Consider the following 21,211-nt stretch of genomic DNA (forward strand, 5'->3'; position numbering starts at 1 on the left):
AACATTCTAATTTTAAGTAAAATATTGGAAACAATAACTCAATAAGTAAGAAAGTAAAAGGAGATAATGATTTAGGAGACCATTGAAGTTTTAAATTTGTTCAAAAAAACAGCATTCAAGTATTACATATTCAAAAAACATCATCAAACTAAAATATATGTTCAAAAAACACCAACAAAGTATATGTTCTATTCAAAAAAATCATATCTATGGTTTGGAGTACTTACATGTTTAGTCCCTAACCTTTTTTCTTAACTCGGATGGTCCCTAATGTTTATATTTATTTTACTTTTGGACCCCGATTGAGTTAAAAGACTAATATACTTTTATTACTTTCATTAAGTATTTATTTTTATTATTTTTTAATTATTTATACAATTGATATATTTATAATAAATAACAACATAAATTATGTAAGTAACTAATAAATAATAAAAAATAATCTTAAATGAAAGTAATAAGGGTATAGTAGTCTTTTAACTCGATCAGGTTCCAAAATTAAAACAAATTTAAACTAAAAGGACCTTTCTAGTTGAGAAAAAAAAATTAGGGACTAAATATATAAGTTACTTCAAACCATAGAAATAATGTTTTTTGAACAAAACATGTAATTCGTTGGTGTTTTTTGAACATATATATTAGTTTGATGATATTCTTTGAATATTTAATACTTGAATGATGTTTTTTAAACAAATTTAAGGGGGTGTTTGGATTAGATTTTTAGCTTATTGCTTATAGCTTAATTTGTGGTGGGAATAAGCAATAAGCATGAGGAGAGATGCTTATTAAAATTAGCTTATTTAGCCTAATAAGCTGAATTTTATCCAAACACTTAAATTAACTTATTGTGGGAATAAACAATAAACACCTATTTTTTTCCTATCCAAACACCCCCTAAAACTTTAATGGTCTAAGTAATCCTAATTCTAATAAATAAGTAGAACTCGGCCACGTGACATTCTCCCAGCCCCCCAAAATAGAGTTTTCCCGCTCATTTTTTCTTTTATATTTACGTAAATGCCATTGAATCCGAAAATTGAATAAAAGTTCAAACTGATGCAATATATCAGGAAATTTTAGCTGTCAACTGCATTCAAAATATTCATGCATTAATTTTAAATGAATAAAGATTATGGAAATAATTTGAAAAAATATGTTAATGAATAATCAGATTCGAAAATCACGATTAAATTTGAAAGTTTGTTTATTTTGATTGCAAATTCAATATATTGCAATCATTAAATCCCTAAAAATCTGCAGTATTTTTCAGCAAACGTAAATATCATTTATACAGTTATTTTGTTTTTACCATTCTGCTCCATAACAATTCTGCTCCATAGAAACCACAGCAAACGTATTCTTCTTCATTCTTTGTTATTCTGCAACGCTTCAAGAATTAAATATCAGGTTAGTGTATTCAAAAATCAGAATTACCAATATTTCTATTTCCTCCATGTTCTTATTTATCTGTATCTATCACGTTCTCATTGTATGATTTTTATTATTCTTCTTTTTTGTAATTCTTCTTAATCGTCTACTTCTTCTACCTTTTCAGTTTAAAAGACGAAAAACTAATGAACATTACAAGTTCATTTTCTTTCGAAAAAAATTAAAAATAGTCTTTTTCAGATGTGCACGGTAACTTTTTTTTATGGTATGAAATTTTAAAATTTGTTTGTTTTTATCTAAATACAATCTCAAAAAAATTTAGAATTTTAAAATTTATGAGTACATTAAGTCAGTTGTTATTGTCATGTGTTGATTTTTAATTTTTCTGTTTTACTCATTGTTATGTTATCTGTTAGTGTTAGTATGTTGCAGGGGCATTTTTGGTATAATTATCGTTTTCATGTTTATTATATATTTGTGTTCCATCTTATTATATAAACTTTTATTCAATCTAAAACATTATTTCATATGAATTATTTGTTTTTGTTTGTATTCCATTTTATTATAAAATGAATTATTCAATTTAAAAATTTATGAGTACATTAAGTCAGTTGTTATTGTCATGTGTTGATTTATAATTTTTCTGTTTTACTTATTGGTTAGGATGTTCTGTACATTTTAAAAGGTTGCTAATTTTCCTTACAATTCTATAATGATTAAATTTATTGCAGAAAATGGAAATAGGAAATAAGGTTTACCTAAATAACATTGACCAGATAGATGAAAAATCGCATATCAAGGTTCGGGTGCTTAAAATTTAGAACTTTGTCAGAAATAATAAAGTTTGTTCCATTGAAATGATCATCATGGATGAGGAGGTTTGTTGTATTTGATATATTTTTTATTCATCATTCAATATTAGACATGTTTCATGAACATAATAATTTTTAATTTTTTTTTAAACAGGGTACACAATACCAAGCTCGTGTCTTCAATCAGAATTTCTCCAGATTTCGTCATCTTTTAAAGGAAGATGAAAGTTATATAGTTATAAAACCCAATATGGCTGCTGTTACTAATGGTTTTAGTTATACAAGTCATAAACAGACCTTAACTTTGGATTGGAAAAGCATCCTAAAAAAATGTGATGATTTCTCGGGTACGGTCAATGGATTTATGTTTGTTGACTTTAATTCTATCATAGAACAAACATGCCCAAAAGACACATTCTTTGGTTAGTCATATTTTATGAGTTGTTTGTCTCACCAAATGCGAAATTAATATTAACCATAATCACCTTCGCATCTTTAACCCCAATCCATACAACCTCATATGTGAAACCCAATTTTGATTTGTATTACCAAATGCGAACATTTTTGCTTTTACACGTGAACTGCATTTGACTCCAATATTGAACAAATCACATTTCACAGTCCTTCTTGACTTCGCATTTTTCTTCACGAATCGTCCCTCAATCAATAACCCAATTAACCCAATTGCGAATCCAAAATCAAAACTTATCTGTTTTCATATGCGAACCCAACTGATTGGCTTTTCAAAATCAAATTCGCAACTCCAAATCGTTCGATTATTCGCCCCAATTCCAAAATCAAATAACAGATCCTTCGTATGATTCATTTAATAACCAAGGCTTCGTTCCAGAAAACATCGAATTTAACAGTTATTCGTTCCCACAATCTTTAACCTCCGTTTAAAATCGATCCCTGTATACAAACCCAATAACCAATCGAACACATACCATTCGAAAACAATAATCATTACACCCTTCAACAGATTTGACATCGCATTTCAAAACGATCGATCTTACTTCATCTGCTTGATATATCGCAATTAACAATTAAGACAAATCAATTAATCAATCAATTTGTATAATAAAAATATTGCTATATATGTAAAGACCATATTGCCCCTAACTTGATAAGTATTTGATATATCGCAGTTAACAATTAAGACAGATAAATAAATCAGTCAATTTGTATAATAAAAATTCGAAATTCTTATCTTTCTTCCCCAATTCGCATTCTACTGTAAAATTCACATTCTTCATTCACCCTCTTTCTTCGCATGTTCCAGTCATTTTTTTTTAGTTCATTTGCATTTGAGTTGTTTGTCTCACCAAATACGAAATGAATATTAACCATAATCACCTTCGCATCTTTAACCCCAATCCATACAACCTCATATGCGAAACCCAATTTTGATTTGTATTACCAAATGCGAACATTTTTACTTTTACACGTGAACTGCATTTGACTCCAATATTGAACAAATCACATTTCACAGTCCTTCTTGACTTCGCATTTTTCTTCATGAATCTGTTCAAAAGGTTTTTCATTTTATTTTATAAACTTTTAATTATATTTGCTTGTAAAATTTTTTTAAATTTTTTCTTAATATTTTAAATTTTTGGCCGATATTGCATATGTGGTTATTATTGTTCAAATGTTAAAGTTATCTTGAGCTTGATACTTTGATACTTTTACAGGTGAAATTATATTGTGATTGAGGGTGCTTAATTTGTACTTTATCTAATTTGTATTAAAAAAAATGAAAACTTTGTTGGTATTTTCCTAGCAAAAAATCTTCATTCCTAATTAAATACTTCCCATTTAGTTAGTAATTAAATAATTACCAATAAAAAAAATTATTTAAATATTCAATATTACAATTTATAAGTTATCAGAATTATTGATATAATATTTTATTAAATAATTAATTTTTAAATTCAATTCAAAAACAGAACCCGTGGATTCCACGAGTTTTAACCTAGTTTTCACTAAGAAAAAGTAAGATTAACTTAATTTTTTTTCTTTTTAAAAATAAAAAAAGTATGCAATTTTACTTTTTATCTGCCCAAATACTTATCCCTATCCTCTGCCTCTCGGCCTCACCAACTCCTGTCTCAAAAAATAGATAATTGAAGATAGAAGCGGAAGCACTTAGGACGATGTCAATCTCTTCAACATCGCCGTCTGCTACACATGTTCAGGTACTCGTAACAATCTTACTATTAACCACCATTGCAGCATTATCGACAAAGGAGGAGGAGCCGCCCAAGCCAACGCCATGGCCGGAGCAATTCCACTCACTTCTTGTCATGAACTACACCGGCGAACTTCAATTGATAGATCTTTGGTACGATTGGCCCAATGGCCGTAACTTTAACATCATCCAACAGCAGCTCGGAAACATCAAGTACGACCTCGAATGGAACAACGGTACATCATTCTTCTATACCCTCGATTCCAATCGCGAATGTTCCTCCGCTCAGCTGGAAGTCGGAATTCTTCGCCCTAATTGGCTTGACGGTGCCACCTACGTCGGTCAACGACAAGTCGACGGCTTCCTCTGTTACGTATGGGAGAAGGCCGATTTCATTACTTACTACGAGGATGTTGTCACCAGACGACCTGTTCATTGGGTCTTCTACACTGGTACGTAACATACCCCCCCTTTCAGATTCTTTAATTTCATTCATTATTTGGTGACATTGTGGGACTTAGGGTTAGGGTTTGAACAATTGTGTGGGATATGATGTTGCAGGAAGAGCAGCACACGTGATGACATTCGAAGTTGGTGCTGTTCTTGAGGATGCAAAGTGGCAAGCTCCTTGGTATTGTTTTGAAAAGACTACTCCTATTGCAGGTTTGGTAGATATGTAGCACTTTCACTTTGTAGTTTGTATGTAATAATAGTTCACTTACTTGCTTATGTAGATGCATTCGGTTCCACTTTCACTTAATAAAAGCTTGAAATCTATACAGATCTAGCAATATTGTAAAACTTTTCACTTGCCCAATTTGATTCATTTTAGAAAGTATAAAACCCTATAAAAGCAAGCTCAGTAGTGAAAATTAGGATCTGTTTGTTAGTCATCAAAACCCTAGTTATTTGGTCAACATTGTATTTGTGCGTATCTGGTATTTGGCACATAAGATACATGTTATCACAACAGAAGAGATTCTTGACTGTAGAGGTGCACAAACAAGATTTGTAGCTGTAATGGAACCTAATTCACACTTAGTTGTTAGGAATTTAAACTAAAAAACCGAGAACCAAATTTATGGATATAGAGGAACCAAGAAACGAACATAATACATATTATGGATAGATAGCATTTTTACATTCCATTTAGAAAGCTTATTTTTGAATATGTTAGAAACACCTTCCACCCTCAATCCAAGTCATATTGGAATCATTTGAAATCCCAAATAATGAAATAAGTAAAAGGAAGAATAGTTGAGTTACACCTACTAATAAGAACAAGATTATCTACTTATGTCAAGCAAACTTTCTCCTCAAACAAATAGGTTTTCTTGAAGATTAATCTCCAACCTAGAAGCCATGTAAAAACCAATGAATAATTCTAACAATGCTAAAGATATTTTCACGAGAACACTCACTCAAGAATGTGATTGAATAGTTACGTGGAATCATTTCATTTTTTTTAGCAATTTCCATATATTTAGAACGACTTACGCGACAACAATGTGATTGAAGAGTTTCTTGAATGAGCTTTGTCAGTCGTGGGCTGTCGAAGACTCAAAACATTTAAAAGGTAAATTTTCTCGAATCTTGGATGTTGTCTTTCTTTCTTAGACCAAACTTTGATCGTAACTCCAAATAGTGCCTTTATTTGACATAATACCTTTATCTTGATCCGAACCAAATTTCATCGTCTTACAATACAAGTTTAAGTGGTTTCTCAATGTCGTATTTTTGTCTTCCTTAAAGAAGACAACCTTTAAATTGTTTTAAGAAGCTCCGATACCAAGGGAGGATTGTGATTAACCATATTCCGATTTCTGTTGTTTGTAAAGACGGGTAAAGAAAACTAGTGAGCAGTGAGCACAATTGTGTTTTGAGAGATTAGATAGTGTTTTAGAGTGGTGTGATTTAAACAACACATGTTATATCGATTTATACTATTACTAGCAAATGAGGGGTGAAAATGGTATTTGGGCACAAAAACAACTATTTCACAGTTTGAGGGAAAAAAAAGCTTCAAACGACCAAAATGAATTAAAAAACGGATCGCAAATCTTTCTGGCTAAACTGGATCCAATGACCCATGTCCTCAAATTGGTATAAATCATCGGTTCAGATCTAAATCGGTTTCTATTTCGAGTCAGATTGGATCCAAAACTGGTTTTAGATTCCAAACCATTTTTTTTTGGCATCTTGGGGGTGTTTGAGATAGCTTTTCGAACTAAAAAATCATTTTACAAAAAGACTTTTTGATTTATGTCTTTTTCCAAAATAAAGTTTTAATATATGTTTGTATAAACTTTTGAAGGTGCAAAGAAAAAAAAGTCAAAATTTGGTAGAAGTCATAGATTGGTGACTTCTTAACCATCTCATTTTTCTTTTTTTTTTCTTCTCAAAAATTTAATTTAAAAAATCTTTTGAAGTTACCAAACAATTTTTTTAACTTTTGATTTTTTGAAAAGGGCAAAAATCCAAAAACTTATTTCAAAAGAATGCCAAACACCTCTTGAGTATCTCTAAATCACAAGTATCATTTCTCCATTTTGCCAATGTGGAAAAGTAAACTGGGTAAGGTTCTGGACTAGAACTTGTTGGGTTAATATATATTTCGAGTTCGACCCATGAAATAATGTTAGAATAACCTAACCAAGAGTCCAATACAAGATATATATGTAACCACGTATTCACGTATTCAAGGGTTTTTATTCATTTATGTGGTGAATGGTGATGATTACTTTATACGTAAGAAACAGGCAAATATTTTTTTTCTCATTTTAGAAACCCATCACACTAATCGGTCAAACATCAACTTCATAGCATCTAATCCTATGTTTCAAATTTCAAAGTTCAAATATTGAGTATTAAAATTTTGAGGTCATGAGGTCGAGATTTTGTAGGTTGACAGAGTGCATAATTTTTCTATATATTTTCATTTGTTCTAGTCTAATTCCATACATCGTGCTTGTTATTCATGTGTGTCTTTATTCTTTGTTATTAGACATAGCGCTAACAATAAGTCGGGTTGAAGTGAGTTCAAGTTGAAATAAATGACTTGAAAATTTTCATCCCAATCAAGGCAACAAAATAGAGACAAATCCCTCTCCTTCTGAACCACATGATGCCAAAGATGGTAAGTCTGAGAGTTCCACCCCGGACACCGGATCCCTGGACGAAAACATCGCGGATTCGTTTTCCCTACTAGAACTCCGAGACAATGTGGCAAGTGTTGTCTCCAAAGTCAATTCTCTCGACAAAATTGTGGCTCAACTCGATGCAAAGCTTGATAAGAAGTCACAAGCCTCAACTCCAAACTTGACGTTATTCTTAAATCTCTTTCTGAGATCAAAGAAGTCGGTCCCTTGGAAATCGAAAGAGCAAATCAACTTGATCAGCTTATATCTCTCCGATTTCAAGCATACCCTGGAGGAAGTTGAACAGAAATACGATGATAGCCTTGATCACCACATCTCCACCACCACTACGATGCTCAAGATTCATGACGGCATGATCAGTGCAACCAACGAAATGATCGAACGAACTCATGTGAATCATGAAAAACAAATTCAAAGGTTGGAGAAGGAGATTAAGAAAAGATATGAGATGAACCTAATCATGCAACATGTCCTAATCAAGCTGCTCCGAGCATGTTGGAACATTGTCGATGTTCCGAACAATAAATTCGATGAAATGCTTTCGATTTTGGGCTCCTTGTTCGATCACCTCAAAGCCCAAACCCCGACTACTGAAACATACAAAACCGGGCTTTTCGCAGGCAGAGCTTCGACTCGGAAACTCTTTTCTTCTCGGGATCTTCAGACTTCGGGACTCGCTTCGGGTCTCGGGATGATTCCGGGGCTTCAGGGATACTTCTTTGCACGTAAATCGAGGTAGAACGGGAGAGAGGAGAGAAAATAGCAACCCTAAACGGCTGGCCCTTCAAATCTATTTATAGGGCAAAATTTGCCCTTGCCACGTCGTGGCACCTTTTTCCACGTCGTGGGCTTGGTCGTCACTGCATGCGTCATCACAAGTTGTGTCTGGGGGACTCTAGGAGGTGTCAGAAGACTTGCCACGTCGTGGTATCTGACAGTTTTGGGGTTTCGCGCCCCGAACTTCAGAAATTCATAACTTTCGTATATGAACTCCGTTTTCGATGTTCTTTATATCGATGCGTAGGTGAGATTATGATATACAACTCTCGTTTAGACTATGTTGGCTAATTTTGACTTTATTTTTAATATATTATAAATATATTACTTATATATTATTTTTAGTAGACTGAGACAGGAAAACTCCGTTATAAATTCATAACTTCTTCATCCGACGTCTGTTTTCGCCTATCTTTTTATCGTTTCACTACTATCAACGAGATCTTCTATTCTCGTTTAGATTGTTTCGGCTAAAAACCGATCGATCTCAAATCGAGTATTCGGGTTGCATACCTCTAAGTCGAAACTTAGAAAAATCATAACTTTCTCATACGAAGTTAGATTTGGACGTTCTTTTTATGCACGCTCACGGTTTAACGTATTCTACGAATTTCATTTAGATCGCTAAGGCAAAATATCGCTCTAACGTAAATTCACTTTTTACGCCGCGCTGTGTCGTGCCGGTTCTGTCGCGAAACTTCGACAGGTCATAACTTCTTCGTTATAACTCGGATTTCGGCGTTCTTTATATGTACGGAATCCTTGTAACATATACTATAACTTAGTTAAGATTACTCATTCTAAATAATCTTTCATCAAAAAGTCATTTTTGATGCTTATCGTCTCTAAATTGACTAGCTCTGATCTACGGGCGTTACATAGAACATTAATACTTGTACGATTTCACCATATAAAGGCAACTCTTATCCCACCCCATCGATCCTCACAAAGATACGATCTAAACTCTCGTATCTAAAATTTTCCTCTTTATCTGATCTCTACTCACAAATCTAAAACTTTCCTCTTCACCCGATCCATACTCACGGATCTAAAACTAACCTTTTCACCTGATCCATACCTACGGATCTAAAACTAACCTTTTCCCCTGATCCATACTCACAGATCTAAAACTAACCTCCTGATCTAATACATACTCCCGGATCAATAAGCGTACCCAATCCATACTCATGGAATAGGGACAATTAACTATACCTTAATCCTTATATGATCCATACTCTCGGATCAATAAATGTGCCCAATCCATACTCCCGGACTAGGGACAATTAACTTAGTCTTAATCCATACTCCCGGACTAATAACAAGTTTTATCTCTTTACCTGATCCATACTCCCGGATCTAAAACTAACCTCTTGGTCTAATCCAACTTATCATTTTATCACACACCAACTATCTCATCTTCCCATGTTCTACCCAACATGTTTGTAGATATAAAATACATATACAGTTTAACTCATTTAAAAACTATATAAAACATCCATTCCACACTCATCTCAAATAAACAACAATATATATACACATAACACATATTTCAAAGCAAATACTTCATATTTATGTGTTAAAAGAAAATAACCACAAACTCACTTGATTAGAAGATTATCATACAACACTACGGCTCTTGAAATAATCTTCTGCAACGAAACCGGGATGTTTCCTTCAAAACCGGGATTCACACGGGTAGAGCTTCGGCTCGAAAACTATTTTTCTCGGGAATGATATCGGGGCTTCGGGATATTTCTTGCACGAAAAACGAGGTAAAATGGGAGAGAGAGGAGAGAAAATTAGCAAAGGAATAAGGAAGCCTCACACCCTTTATATAGGGGCTGGATTCACGATTTACGCTGGGCGTAAATAGAGTTACGCTTGGCGTAATTTGGATAAGGCCGCTGACTCCCCCCCTTTGGATAATATCCGAATTTATATTTAAATTAAATACTTTAATTATTTAATAAACTTAAAAAATTCATATCTTCTGCACACGAGCTCCGTATTTGACGTTATTTATATCCCCGCATAGGTGAGACTACGATCTACAACTTTCGTTTAGACTCCGTCAGCTAATTTTGAATTTATTTTAATTACATTTTTTTAGTAAACCGGGACAGGAAAACTCTGTTATAAATTCATAACTTCTTCATCCGACGTCCATTTGCGTCTGTTTTTTTTACCGTTGCACTAGTATCAACAAGATCTTCGATTCTCATCTAGATTGTTTCGGCTAAAAACCGCTCGATCTCAAATCGAGTATTCGGGCTGCATACCGCTAAGTTGAAACTTAGAAAAATCATAACTTCCTCATACGAAGTTAGATTCGGACGTTCTTTTTATGCACGCTCATGGTTTAACGAACTCTATGACTTTTGTTTAGATCGCTAAGGCTAAACGTAACTCTAACGTAAATTCACTTTTTACGTCATTCAACGTCGTGCCGGTTATGTCGCGAAACTTCGACAGGTCATAACTTCTTCGTTATAACTCGGATTTTGGCGTTCTTTCTATGTACAAAATCCTTGTAACACACACTACAACTTAGTTAAGATTATTCCTTCAAAATAATTTTCCATCAAAAAGTCATTTTTGACGCTTAACGTCTCTAAATTGACTAGCCATGATCTACGGGCGTTACAGGGGGTGTGACATATTGGTATCAGAGCTATTGTTTATAGTGAACTAAGTATACTAAACCTTACATAATATACAACTATAAACACTAAGGGGCCAAAGTGCTCTGAACTAAAAGTATACTTTTAAAATATACGTATTTTCACAAAAAGTATACAAGTATACCTACATACCAGAAACAATAGCATTAGTAGAACAAAACAAAAGTATTTGGATGTTGGATATTGCGGTTAAAGCTGGGCAGTATATAATCATGTCTAGGGTCAATATAGCCTCATCAACTATATTCATTTGAGACATGACCAACATGTGCTTTGGAGTGATTGTGGTGTTGCAGCAAGCCTAAAACTTACCAAGTATTCCTACCACAAGATATCGATAGAACAAAGCATTCAACATAAAATACTATCGGAGTATTTTAATCAGAGTTGAATACATGGTAGAGATTTATTCCAAGTGTTGCTACTCATTCTTTCTTAGCGATAGTTTACTTGCTTTAGTAACCCTTTTATTCTATATCGCTTAGTAGAACACTTTATTTATCATATAGAGATATACCTTGTTTCATATCTCTTAACTCGAAAGTCCAAGAGACTTACCATCTTCTTCTTCCTGAAATAGAACAAGATGCCTCCAAAGAAAAGACCCAACAAGAAGAACAACAATTCCTCGACGGATCCAACACCACCACCACCTCCTCCGTTTTATCCCGCTATGTTCCAGGCAGCAGTAACTGCCGCATTGTCACAGATAAATCTTGGTGGTTCTGGTAGTTCCGGGAGTGGTATACATTCCCAAAAACATGAAGGTGGTCATGGGCATCAGAAGGAGTGCTCCTATAAAGACTTTATGAATGCAAAACTCACATCTTTCGACGGCAACGTAGGTGTTATTTCCTTGACTCGATGGTTCGAGAAGATCGTGTCTATCTTCTAAATTTGCTCTTGTTCTGAAGCCAACAAGGTGAAATTCGTTGCTTGCACTTTCACCAACAGAGCATTGACCTGGTGGAATAGTCGGGTCAAATCTCTAACCCTGTCTGTAGCAAATGTTATGGGTTGGGAGATCTTGAAAGAGCTCATGCTTGCTAAGTACTGTCCACAGGGCGAGATGCAGAAACTGGAACACGAACTATGGAACCTAAAGATGAAGGGTTCCGACATTGCTGCCTACACTTCTAGGTTTGAATACCTAACACTTCTTTTCCCAGGAATGGTCACCCCATAAAGCAAGAAGATAGAGAGATACATTTGGGGATTGACGCCCCCAACTCAAGGAAATGTCTTGGTTGCCAGGCCAACCACTTTTGACTGCACCAAGTGTCTGGCGCAGACTCTCATAGATCACGGGGTTGATCTGGATAAAGTGACAGCCTCTCCCAAACCAGTAAAAGGGATTGGTGAGAAAAGAAAGTTCTGGAAGCAACGAAATGGCCAATCTTCGTAGGAGCCCTCCAAGAAACAAAATACGGTGGCAGTTCACGCTGCTACTACTCTTGGCATTGCTCCTGCAACTCAAGTACCTACCAGTAGATATATTGGTACCCTCCATTGGTGCAGAAAGTGTAACTATAATCATCACATTTTCGGCCCATGTCGTGAAATGCTCTGCAACAACTGTGGCAAGAAGGGTCACATGGCTAGAAGTTGTAGAACACCAGTCCAACCAACCAATCAAGCATCTGGAGCAGGTGTGGGTCAAGCCTGTTAGGGTTGTGGGGAGGTCGGTCATTATAAAAGAAACTTCTCGAAGGCAACAACAACTGGTAACACCGGGAGAGTTCTAGCGATGGGGGCAAAAGGAGGCAGTTGTTGACCCTACAGTTGTTACGGGTACGTTCCTCCTCGACAACTCTTATGCATGCATTCTTTTCGATTCTAGTGTGGGGAGAAGTTTTATTAGCCATACATTCAAGCATCTCCTCAAATGTAAACCTCAACCCCTAACCGAAATAATTACCATCGAGATGGCTAACGGTGAGAAAGAGAGCATTAACAACATATTCATCGGCTGTACCCTTACCCTAAACGATCATTCCTTTCCCATCGACCTTATCCAGTTTCCATAAAAAGATTTGATATTATCATTGGCATGGATTGGTTCAACCCCAATTATGCTGATATCCTTTGTTACGAACAAGTTATCCGCCTGAATCTTTCCTCTGGAGAAACCCTCACGATCTATGGTGATAAACTCAGCTCAAACCTTCGCATCATTTCGTACATCAAAGCCCAAAAACTTCTGCGAAAGGAGTGTCATGAATTCCTAGCTCATGTCGTAAACGAGAAGAAGGAAGTTAAAGACCTCGAGAGATCCCCGAAGCCTGCAACTTTCCTGATGTATTTCCTGAAGAGCTCCTGGGAATCCCTCCCGAGCGCCAAGTCGAGTTTCGCATCGACTTAATCCCCGGAGTTACCCCTGTAGCTAAATCCCCATACCGCCTAGTGCCAGCAGAAATGCAAGAGTTATCTAGCTAGCTCAATGAGCTGCTTAGCAAAGGATTCATCAGACCGAGTTCCTCACCCATGGGGATCCCCAGTTTTATTTGTGAAAAAGAAGGATCGATCTTTTCGGATGTGCATTGACTACCGCGAACTGAACAAGCTCACCGTAAAAAACTATTACCCTCTTCCTCGAATCAACGACCTCTTCGATCAACTTCAATGAGCCAGCTACTTCTCCAAAATAGACCTATGATCAGGGTACCATCAATTGCGAGTCCGCGAGAGAGATGTCCCTAAAACAACATTCCGAACTCGATATGGTCACTACGAGTTCGTAGTAATGCCCTTTGGTCTAACCAACGCACCGACAGTATTCATGGACCTGATGAATCGGGTGTGTTGTCCTTTCCTGGAAAAGTTTGTTATAATGTTCATCGACGATATACTTGTCTATTCCAACAGCGAGGGAGATCACAGACAACACTTGAGATTGGTGCTGGAAACTCTAAGAGCGGAGAAGCTATACGCGAAATTCTCCAAGTGCGAAATCTGGATTCGAAAAGTACTCTTCCTAGGTCTCGTAGTAAGCGAGGAAGGCATACACGTGGACCCTTCCAAAATCAAGGCGATAGAGAACTGGTCAGCATCGAAGACGCCCAGAGAAATCCGTCAATTCTTGGGTCTCGTTGGCTATTATCGCAGGTTTATCCAGAACTTCTCCAAAATTGCCAAACCTTTAACCACTCTGACTCAGAAAGGTGTACCTTTTTGTTGGAGTGAAAAACAAGACACTGCATTCCAAACATTGAAGCGGGCCCTATGCAGCGCACCTATCCTGTCTCTGCCCGAAGGGACGGAGGACTTTGTTGTCTACTGCGATGCATCCAATCAGGGCTTAGGCTGTGTACTCATGCAGTGAGGAAAAGTTATTGCTTACGCCTCAAGGCAGCTGAAGGCACACGAAGTAAATTATACAACTCACGACATGGAGTTTGGAGCAGTGGTCTTCGCATTGAATATATGGAGACATTACCTTTACGGAACCAAGTGGACAATCTTCCCTGACCATAAAAGCCAGCAGCATATCTTTGATTAGAAAGAGTTCAACATGAGACAACAGCAATGGGTAGAGCTTCTCAGTAGTTATGAGTGTGAAATATGCTACCATCCCGGCAAGGCCAATGTGGTGGTAGATGCCCTTAGCCGGAAAGAATGCACAGGAGGTAAAGTGAAAGCACTGACAATGACCATCCATTCCCACTTATATGCACAAATCAGAGAGGCTCAGCTGGAAGCCTTAAAACCATAAAACGCACCGGGTGAAGACTTGAGAGGAGTGGAAAAGAACTTAGAGATTAAGGGAGACGGAGTCTACTATTTCATGAACTGGATCTGGACCCAAAAGTTTGGGTGGTTACAGGGAGGTTTTCATGAACGAAGATCACAAAACTAGATACTTCGTTCACCCTGGTTCGGATGACATCCCCAAAATCTCGGCCAGAAAAGACCGATTTCATTTATGCTTTTTAAAATAATTTTCAGAGTAAATCCTTTTAATTTTAAAAGAGATGCGGAATTTGTTCCCAAAAACAAAACATGATAAAATAGATATTTATCAAAACATTTCATAAAGAAATATGATTTCATTTCATAATCAAAAGTCGGGATGTCATGTTCCGATACAGGTCATAAAGCATAAACGATAACATTACAAGTCGTTCAACAAATATATACATATACAGACTTGTAAACAAAAACAACTTGATGTTCGCCCATCTTAAGCTCTTGCGCCACTTCCTGTAAAATAAATCAACTGAGTGGGTCAGGCTTGGGAGCCTGGTGAGCATATAGGGTTTTCAACCCACAACAATTATATTTAATTTCAACAATCAACAATAAACCCGATTACCCATTCCCGTTATCCTCACCTTACGTTCCTAAAAATAACGTCTATTATAAGGAACCTATTTTAGGATTTTTCATCGGGATGGACATTACTGCAGAGGGGCTTCCTCAACAATAAGTATCCTAAAGGCAACCATGTGGGGGATAGAGTACACCGGTGAACACGTCGTTCACAACACCTACAGGTAATGAGCCTGCTAGTGTTCCACAGGACAGTCTAGAATAGTCCGTGGTCGTCATCCATACTCTGCTGAATGACTAGAATAACACCAATAACACCGAGGCCTCTCATCTGTTTATTACACACCAATTATCTACCCATGTTCTACCCAACATATTAGTAGATAAAAATATACGTTTTTATACATAGTTTAAAAACCTGTATAACATGTTTTAATCAACACATATTCCACATAACAGATGAGGCATACACACATAACACGTATTTCGTAGAGAATACATCATATCTATAAGATAGAAGAGAGTGAATATACACTCACACGTATAACAACCAAATATATACACATAACACGTATTTTATAGAAAATACTTCATAATATTGTGTTGGAATGAAAATAACTACACACTCACTTGATCAAAAGATGATCGGGCAGCACTACGGCTTGTAGAAGAGGTGTTTCTCCGTAGATCTGGAAGATCTTCACAAAACCGGGCTCATCGCGGGCAGCGTTTCGGCTCGGGAATAACGCTCTTCGGGATCCTCGGGGCTTCGGATCTTACTTCGGGGCTCGGGAATATTACCGGGGCTTTGGGGTATGATTGGCACGCAAATCGAGGCAAAACTTTGAGAGAGGGAAGAGTTTGAACAAGAGAAAATGGCTGAATTCGAGTTCTATTTATAGGCTGCTGGGTCTGGGATTACGCGGGGCGTACTCAAATTACGCGGGGCGTACTCAGTACGCGGGGCGTACTCGGGTTACGCGGGGCGTACTTTGACGTCACTGCGTGCGTCGACTGGTGGCACTCGAGTATTGGTCAGACAAGTTGCATCCGACTGAGTACGCGGGGCGTACTCAAATTACGCGGGGCGTAATTGACTTGTCAAACTTCTAAATTGCGTAACTTTCGCATACGAGCTCCGTTTTCGACGTTCTTTATATCCACGCGAAGGTCAGACCATACTCTACAACTTTCATTTAGACTCCGTCGGCTAATTTTGACTTTTATTTTTATTATTTATTTTTAGAAGGCCGGGACAGAAAAACTTCGTTATAAATTCATAACTTCTTCGTCTGACGTCCGTTCTCGCCTAACTTTTCATCGTTTCGCTACTAACAACAAGATCTTCGATTCTCATTTAGATTGTTTCGGCTAAAAACCGCTCGATCTCAAATCGAGTATTCGGGCTGCATACTGCCACGTCGAAACTTCAGAAAATCATAACTTCCTCATACGAAGTCAGATTTGGGCGTTCCTTTTATGCATGCTCTCGGTTTAACGAAATCTACGACTTTCGTTTAGATCGCTAAGGCTAAATATCGCTCTATCTTAAATTCATATTTTACGTCACTCAGCGTCGTACCGGTTCTGTCTCGAAACTTCGACAGGTCATAACTTCTTCGTTATAACTCGGATTTTGGCATTCCTTATATCTCCGGAATCCTTGTTTCGACCACTACAACTTTATGCAAAGATATCGGGCTTATCTCACATTTTAATTTTGACGCTTATTTTATTCTTAATTCATTAAATTATAAAAATTAAGAAAATACACACATAAATCACATAATTCAAATAATTCACAAATAATACATTCTTATTATTTCAAGTTGAGTTACAAGGTTAACCTAGACTATTACATTGCTAAAAATGGCAAGCCTAGAAACACGGGCGTTACAATTCTCTCCACCTTAGAATGATTCCGTCCCCGGAATCACACACCAGCAAACAAATGCGGATAGCGACTCATCATGTCACTCTCCGTCTCCCAGGTGAGATTTGGCCCATTCGTGTGTTTCCATCGGACAAGCACTAACTCCACCATCTTACGTCGCAATTTCTTAGTCTTTCGGTCAACAATTGCCTCCGGTTCCTCAATCAACCTTTTGTTCTCATCGATCCTCAACTCTGAAAGTGGAATTATGTTGGGAACTTCTCCCGTGAACTTCCTCAAATAACACACATGGAAAGTGTTATGAATTCCATTCAGTTCTTCTGGTAGTTCGAGCTTGTAAGCTTGGTTCCCAATCCTCTGAAGAACTTTAAACGGTCCAATAAACCTTGGACTTAACTTTCCCCTTTTCCAAATCTTATAAGTCCCTTCCACGGCGAGACTTTAAGCAAAACCGAATCTCCAACTTCAAAAGTCATCGGTCTTCGCTTTTTGTCAGCATAACTCTTTTGACGATCCTGAGCTGTTAACATTCTCTCCCTAATTATTTTCAACTTTTCAGCAGTTTGATGGACTATCTCCGGCCCCATAAACTGCTTTTCCCCAGCCTCAAGCCAACAAGACGGCGTACGACACTTCTGTCCATACAAGGCTTGATAAGGTGCCATCTTTATGCTCGAGTGAAAACTATTATTATAGGAAAATTCTACCAAAGGTAAATGTTCATCCCAATTACCTAGGAATTCCAAGGTACACGCTCTCAACATATCTTCAAGTGTTTGTATTGTCCGTTCGCTCTGACCATCAGTCTGCGGATGGTAAGCTGTACTTAAACACAACTTGGTACCCAATTCCTATTGTAAACTTTTCCAAAATCTTGAGGTGAAACGACTATCACGATCCGACACAATTGTTAACGGAACACCGTGAAGTCTCACAATTTCCTTCACATAAGAATTCGCAAGCTTTTCCATAGACCATTTCTCATTGGCTGCTATGAAATGCGCACTCTTAGTGAATCGATCGACGACCACCCAAATCATGTCGTGACCATTCTTTGTTCTAGGCAGTTTAGTGACAAAATCCATAGTAATGTCTTCCCACTTACCCATAGGCACAGGCAATGGTTCTAAACTCCCGTACGGTTTCTGATGTTGTGCCTTGACTCTTGCACAAGTCACACACTCGGCCACATACTTCGCAATGTCGAGCTTCATCGTCGGCCACCAATAATAGGGTTTCAGGTCCCTATACATTTTAGTACTACCGGGATGAATTGAGTACATGGTCTTGTGAGCTTCTTCCATCAGAAGATCTCTGACTCCTCCTGTCTTAGGTATCCAAATCCGATCTTGGAACACCTTCAGTCCGTGACTGTTTACACCGAACACCAACGTTTTGCCCAAACGTTCCTCCTTTCGGTCATTCTTCTCCGAAGCTTCCTCTTGAGCTTTCTTTATACTTTCCAAAATAGTCGAGACAACTTCAATTCTTAACGCTCTTGGCCTTCTCCTTTCAAGATTGACTTTCCGACTGAGAGCATCAGCGACAACATTGGCTTTACCGGGGTGGTAAAGTATCTCACAGTCGTAGTCTTTAAGTAGTTCCAGCCAGCGTCGTTGCCTCATATTCAATTCTTTCTGACTAAAGAGATATTGGAGACTCTTATGATCAGTGAAAAGTTTGCACTTCGTGCCATAGAGGTAATGCCTCCATATTTTCAGAGCGAAAACTACCGCTGCCAACTCCAAATCATGAGTCGGGTAGTTCTTTTCATGCTCTTTCAGCTGTCGAGATGCATACGCGATCACCTTATCTCTTTGGGTCAAAACACAACCCAATCCAACACCAGACGCATCGCTATAAACAGCGAAGTCTTCAACTCCATCGAGTAGAGAAAGTATCGGTGCCTCGCATAGTTTCTTCTTTAGCTTCTCGAATGCTTCTTTATGCTTATCACTCCAAGCATAAGTAGCTCCTTTGTGGGTCAAAGCTGTTAATGGACTAGCAATCGAAGAAAAGCCTTGGATAAACCTTCGGTAATATCCGGCTAATCCTAAAAAGCTTCGAATCTCCGTGGGACTTTTTGGTTGTTCCCACTTCATTACAGCTTCAATCTTTGCCGGATCAACCATTATACCTTCTTGGTTGACCACGTGACCTAAGAATTGGACTTCTCGAATCCAAAAATCACATTTGGAGAACTTCGCATACAGCTTCTCCTTCTTCAAGACTTCCAAAACTTCTCGCAAGTGTCTGCCATGCTCCTCTTGGCTTTTTGAATAAATCAGAATGTCATCTATGAACACTATCACAGATTTATCAAGGAACGGATTACAAACCCTGTTCATTAAATCCATGAATGCTGCGGGAGCATTGGTTAGTCCAAACGACATAACCAAAAACTCATAGTGTCCATATCGGGTTCTGAATGCGGTCTTCTCTATATCCTGCTCTCTTACTTTTAGCTGATGATATCCTGACCTCAAGTCGATCTTTGAGAAATAACTTGAACCTTGTAGCTGATCGAATAGGTCATCAATCCTCGGCAACGGATATCTATTCTTTATTGTTGCCTTATTCAGCTCTCAGTAATCAATGCACATCCTCATGCTTCCATCTTTCTTCTTTACGAATAACACCGGAGCTCCCCAGGGTGATGAACTAGGTCTAATGAAACCTTTGTCCAATAACTCCTGAAGTTGCATCATTAGCTCCTTCATCTCCGTCGGTGCTAATCGATAAGGTGTTTTTGCAATTGGCGTTGTTCCGGGCAACAAGTCAATACGAAATTCTACTTGTCGATCGGGCGGTAATCCAGGAAGATCTTCGGGAAATACTTTCGGATAATCACACACAACAGGAATATTTTGCATCACCTTCTTTTCCTTCTTAGCATCGATCACGAATGCTAAATATGATGTACATCCCTTGGTCAAACACTTTCTGGCTTTCATTAGGGAAATGATTCCAGAATTTACTCTGCGTTTATCTCCATACACCATAAATGATTCCTTTCCAGGCGGATTCACTTTCACTATTTTCTTCTTGCATAAAATTTCGACATCATTGGCACTAAGCCAATCCATTCCCAAAACGATGTCGAAACCATTAAGTTCTATAGGTAATAATTCCTCGTGAAACTTATTCCCATTCAAATCAATTAAAATGTTTTTCATACGATGGCTAACAGGTACGATCTTGCCACTAGCAACTTCGACTAATAAAGCATTATCTAGTCTCACAATAGGCAAAGCTAGTTTTCTACCAAATTCATGCGATATAAAGGAGTAGTTGGCTCCAGAATCAAATAAAATTTGGGCAGGCAATTTGTTAACGAGAAAGGTACCTGAAGCGACATCAGCTTCATCTTTAGCAGCTTCCAGTGTCATCTGGAATGCTCTCGCCTTTGGCTTTGGCGGAATGTTGGGTCTTGCTGCCTCCTTCTTCTTCGGACAATCCCTTGAGATGTGCCCCTCCTCACCGCAACCATAACAAACATTCTTGGTGAAGGTGCATTCGTTGGCATAATGCCCTGGCTTTCCACATTTGTAGCATGTGGTTTCCGTGCCACACTTCCCATGATGCTTCTTCTTGCACTTGTCGCACCATTTCGCCTCTACCTTTCCTCCACTTCCTCTTGAACTAGACTTCGAGAATTTACTTTTCTTGCTGGACCCTGAAAATCCATCGATTTTCCTTTTCTCACCAACCTCTGACCTTTCTAGACCTTTTTCCCTGATCTGGGTCTCAATATTTCTAGCAGCCCAGATGGCGGCTTTCAATGTTGTTGCTTGCTTAACCATTGGACCATAGTCCGCTGGTAGTCCAAGGGCAAACTTGTTGACCTTAGAGAGTTCTGTAGGCACCAAATATGGGATAAACTTCATCTTTTCCGTGAAACTTGTAGCGTATTCAGTAACGCTCAATTTCCCTTTCTTCAAATTCTGAAACTCATTACTGATTTCCAGAAGGTCCTGCTCGGAGCAGTATTGTAGCTTAAGTTGTTCCACAAAGTCTTCCCAAGACATTTTGCTTGCTTC

General features: G+C 37.6%; 1 protein-coding gene across 1 annotated transcript; it reads left to right on the plus strand.

Annotated features, from left to right (window-relative positions):
• The first annotated feature begins 4,282 nt into the window (after positions 1–4,282).
• On the plus strand, positions 4,283–5,193 carry LOC145031782 (uncharacterized protein At4g14100-like). The gene is made up of 2 exons (XM_078980412.1): positions 4,283–4,844; positions 4,954–5,193. Exons 1-2 carry the CDS (start codon positions 4,358–4,360, stop codon positions 5,070–5,072), a joined length of 606 nt encoding a protein of 201 aa, XP_078836538.1. The 5' UTR covers positions 4,283–4,357; the 3' UTR covers positions 5,073–5,193.
• The last annotated feature ends 16,018 nt before the right edge of the window (positions 5,194–21,211 follow it).

Source organism: Lactuca saligna, chromosome 1 (genome assembly GCF_052625555.1).
Source record: "Lactuca saligna cultivar CGN05327 chromosome 1, ASM5262555v1, whole genome shotgun sequence".
Classification (NCBI taxonomy): Eukaryota; Viridiplantae; Streptophyta; class Magnoliopsida; order Asterales; family Asteraceae; genus Lactuca; species Lactuca saligna.

Excerpts from the sequence above, each read along its gene's own strand:
- LOC145031782 (XM_078980412.1), top strand. The coding sequence starts at position 4,358 with ATGTCAATCTCTTCAACATCGCCGTCTGCTACACATGTTCAGGTACTC. Across the intron at positions 4,845-4,953 it reads TCATTGGGTCTTCTACACTG|GAAGAGCAGCACACGTGATG; the intron begins GTACGTAACATA and ends ATGATGTTGCAG.